Below are 3,195 nucleotides of genomic sequence, written 5' to 3'. Positions count from 1 at the left end.
CGGCTGGCATTGAGAATACTAAGAATAGTACACCTGAGTGTCATGGGTGAAAATCACAGGTTCTGGCAAATGCCATTCAGCGATTTGTAGTAATGGGGGATGGGGAATGTAAGCCAAATAAGAGTGAACTGCACTTACTTCACATGAAAGGACAAGCACTGTCAACATGGCCAGCAACATATGTTCAGGGTCGGAAAACACGTGGTAGAATGAGGACGTACACCAGGTAGAATGTGGCAGAGACCTCACGACTATGGAAAAAGGCACAGGCTCCTTAGAGGCAAAATCAACTGGACCCTCAATGACACACACCTGAATGACCAGACTCCCCACCACGTGCGGGTGTAAAATGTTTAATTAAAAATGCTGATACGGAATAGGGAGCTCATAGCAGGGACTCAAGTGGGAAGAGAATGCTTTGAAAATAATCATGGCGGCATATGTGCAAACATGCTTGTCACATTGGAGGAATGTATGGAATGAGATAAGAGATGTAAGAGCCCCCAATAAAAGTATTTTTAAAAAAAGAATGATATAATAATAATTTATCAATTATCATGGGTTCATGAGGCAGTGGGGGCTAGGCGGGAAGGGAAAAATGAGGAGCTGCTACCAAGGGCTCAAGTAAAGAGAAAATGTTTTTAAAATGATGATGGCAATAAATGCACAAATGTGCTTGACATAATGGATGGATGGATAGTGATAAGAGTTGTACATGCTCCCAATAAAATGTTTTTTTTAATGGTGACACTGAAATATATACAACCGCAAATATAAATGCATATACTGTATTCTATAGATGCAAGGTTTTCTTTTTTTCCTCTTTTTTTAAGGAAACTAAGTTGCACTCTGCTGAAGACCTGTGTCTTTTCACCCTTGTAAAAGCCCACATTCTGTGACAGTGATGTATAGTCAGACTTAACAGCCTCAATTGTGAAAACACTTGATCAAGTCCTAACCAGCTTTATTGCAAAATGACCCTGTCGCATTCATTATTGATTCTAGTACCTTCAAAGCTTCCCAACAAGTCCTCCCCATTCAGAAACACGCCTCCTGAGAAGCAGCAAGTGGCACCCATACCCTCTGCTGGACAGCAGCCCGTCCCTCCTGAGCAGCAGGGCCCACAACACTGTGGGATATAAAAAGACTTTTCCCCAGCTTTGTCTTCCCAAAGATATTCAAAACATTAGAGGCTGTTTGCCAGCCCAAGGTGGGAGGTCAGATGTCTAGAGATATTCTTCTCCTTGTGGGCATTCAGCCATTCAGAGCAAGCAGACCTATTGTCTGTCCTGCCATAGGTGGGGCTCGCTCCCTGCTGTTTGGGAAAGTGGATTGCTTCCCCTGAAAGTTTAGACTAAAACAAGTCTCCAGCTCAAGGGCAATCAAGGTTAGGCCACCATCATGAATCTTGGCTTCACCCATCTTGTCACATGTGCGTCCCTAATCCCTTCCCTTTCCTTCCTGTGATGTGTATGCCTATTGTACAACCATTTTTGTGACATGTGTGGTTATCTGCAATCACGGCTGCCAAGTGTATATAGATCTTGGCCAGAAATAGAAACTATCTTGCCATCTCTGCCTGAGAGATATGAGGACCTGGCTGTTGAGATCATGGTCATCCCAGAGGTGAACGTGCTGCCATGACATGTGTCTGACTCTTTCATTTTACTCTCCCTCCTATCTCTCTTATTTCTCTACGACTTTATTGTAATCTCTATATTTTAACCATGCAATTGCACCAATCCAACCCATGACTAGTTGTGAGGGCCTGGATTACCCCAGACCCCACTGAGGGCTGTGAGCACTCACTTCTTGCCTTCATCCTGAGGGAAAGACTGAAGCACACACACAACGTCTTACAAACTACGTGCTACCAAAAAGGCCACGCGTGAAATCAAAGCATCGTACAGCATTTACTACGAAACACCCGAAAAGGGGGCTTCGGCTTAAGAAGGCCCGCCCCGTATGCGGCGAGCCAACTGCATGTCTTTGGCCATAATGGTGACTCTCTTGGCGTGGATGGCGCACAGATTGGTGTCTTCAAACAAGCCCACCAGGTAGGCTTCGCTGGCCTCCTGCAGGGCGCCGATGGCCGCGCTCTGGAACCTCAAGCCCATCTTCAGGTCTTGAGCGATCTCCTTCACCAGCCTCTGGAAGGGCAGCTTTCTGATGAGCAGCTCGGTGGACTTCTGGAAGCTGCGGATCTCGCGCAGTGCCACCGGGCCAGGCTGGTACCGGCGAGGCTTCTTTACCCCGCTGCCCTCGGAGGGGGCGCGCTTGCGGACCGCCCTGTGGGGAGACTTCCCCCCAGAAGACTTGCACACCATCTGTTTGGTTCGGGCCATGTGACACCAGACACCGACCTCAGGGACTCCTGCATGGCTTTCGCTGCCCCCGGGAGAGCTCCCACCCGGGCTGGGTTGAATTCTGCCAACCAAACAGCAGCAGAGATGTAAACGCGGGCGCCTGGCCAGGAGTCAGATCGGACCCAAGTTTCTCTCCCTGCCCGCATCGTGCCCCTTTCATGCATTAGTAAAAATGAACTGTCTCTCTGCAGCTAGAGATTCGATTACAATTAATATGAGGAATGCCAGAACTGACAGTTTCAAATCCATCACCAATTTTAAAAGTATTAAGTCTCATTTCTGTCATTACCTGGGGATTATTTACCACAAATAATCGATTATGACAAACAATCCACCAAACAAATTTACAAGACTGCTTATTAATATTTTTTGTTTTTAGTCCGGGCGTAAGGCCAATTCTCTAGCATGCAATGTTACTTCAGAAAACAGAGGCCTGCTTTGTCCCCGTGGCAAACAATCTCTAGCTTGGAAGCTTTTTAAAATCAACCTGTTTAATTTCACACCAAAATGCTGATTTTAAAACAGCTATTCATGAAAGGTAAATAAATTCTCCTGAGCGTCCAATTTAGGGAAGATCTCAAAAATATTTAATTTATTACCAAATTATGCTTAACTTTATGTTCACAATTCCTTTACTCTTGTGCAGAGCAACCCTGAAACTACTTTAACTAGCGCTTACCATAACGAACACTTACATAAAACAAAACCTCACAACATACGTGCCTTTTCCTACAAGCATACAGTCTATTTTCAATCTGCTCTCGGCATGGACAAGTCAAGCAAAGTGAATAAGAAGAACAGATCTACCAGTGATTCAGACGCGCGGCAC

General features: G+C 45.6%; 1 protein-coding gene across 1 annotated transcript; it reads right to left on the bottom strand.

Moving 5' to 3' along the window:
• Positions 1–1,946: 1,946 nt before the first annotated feature.
• LOC142434864 (histone H3.3 type 2-like) lies at positions 1,947–2,345 on the bottom strand. The gene has a single exon (XM_075539450.1). It carries the CDS (start codon positions 2,343–2,345, stop codon positions 1,947–1,949), a length of 399 nt encoding a protein of 132 aa, XP_075395565.1.
• Between the last annotated feature and the right edge of the window lie 850 nt (positions 2,346–3,195).

The sequence above is a fragment of the Tenrec ecaudatus genome, chromosome X (assembly GCF_050624435.1).
Source record: "Tenrec ecaudatus isolate mTenEca1 chromosome X, mTenEca1.hap1, whole genome shotgun sequence".
NCBI classification, from domain to species: Eukaryota; Metazoa; Chordata; class Mammalia; order Afrosoricida; family Tenrecidae; genus Tenrec; species Tenrec ecaudatus.
Note: the sequence above shows the minus strand (reverse complement) of the source record. Positions and strands in the feature narration are given on the sequence as shown.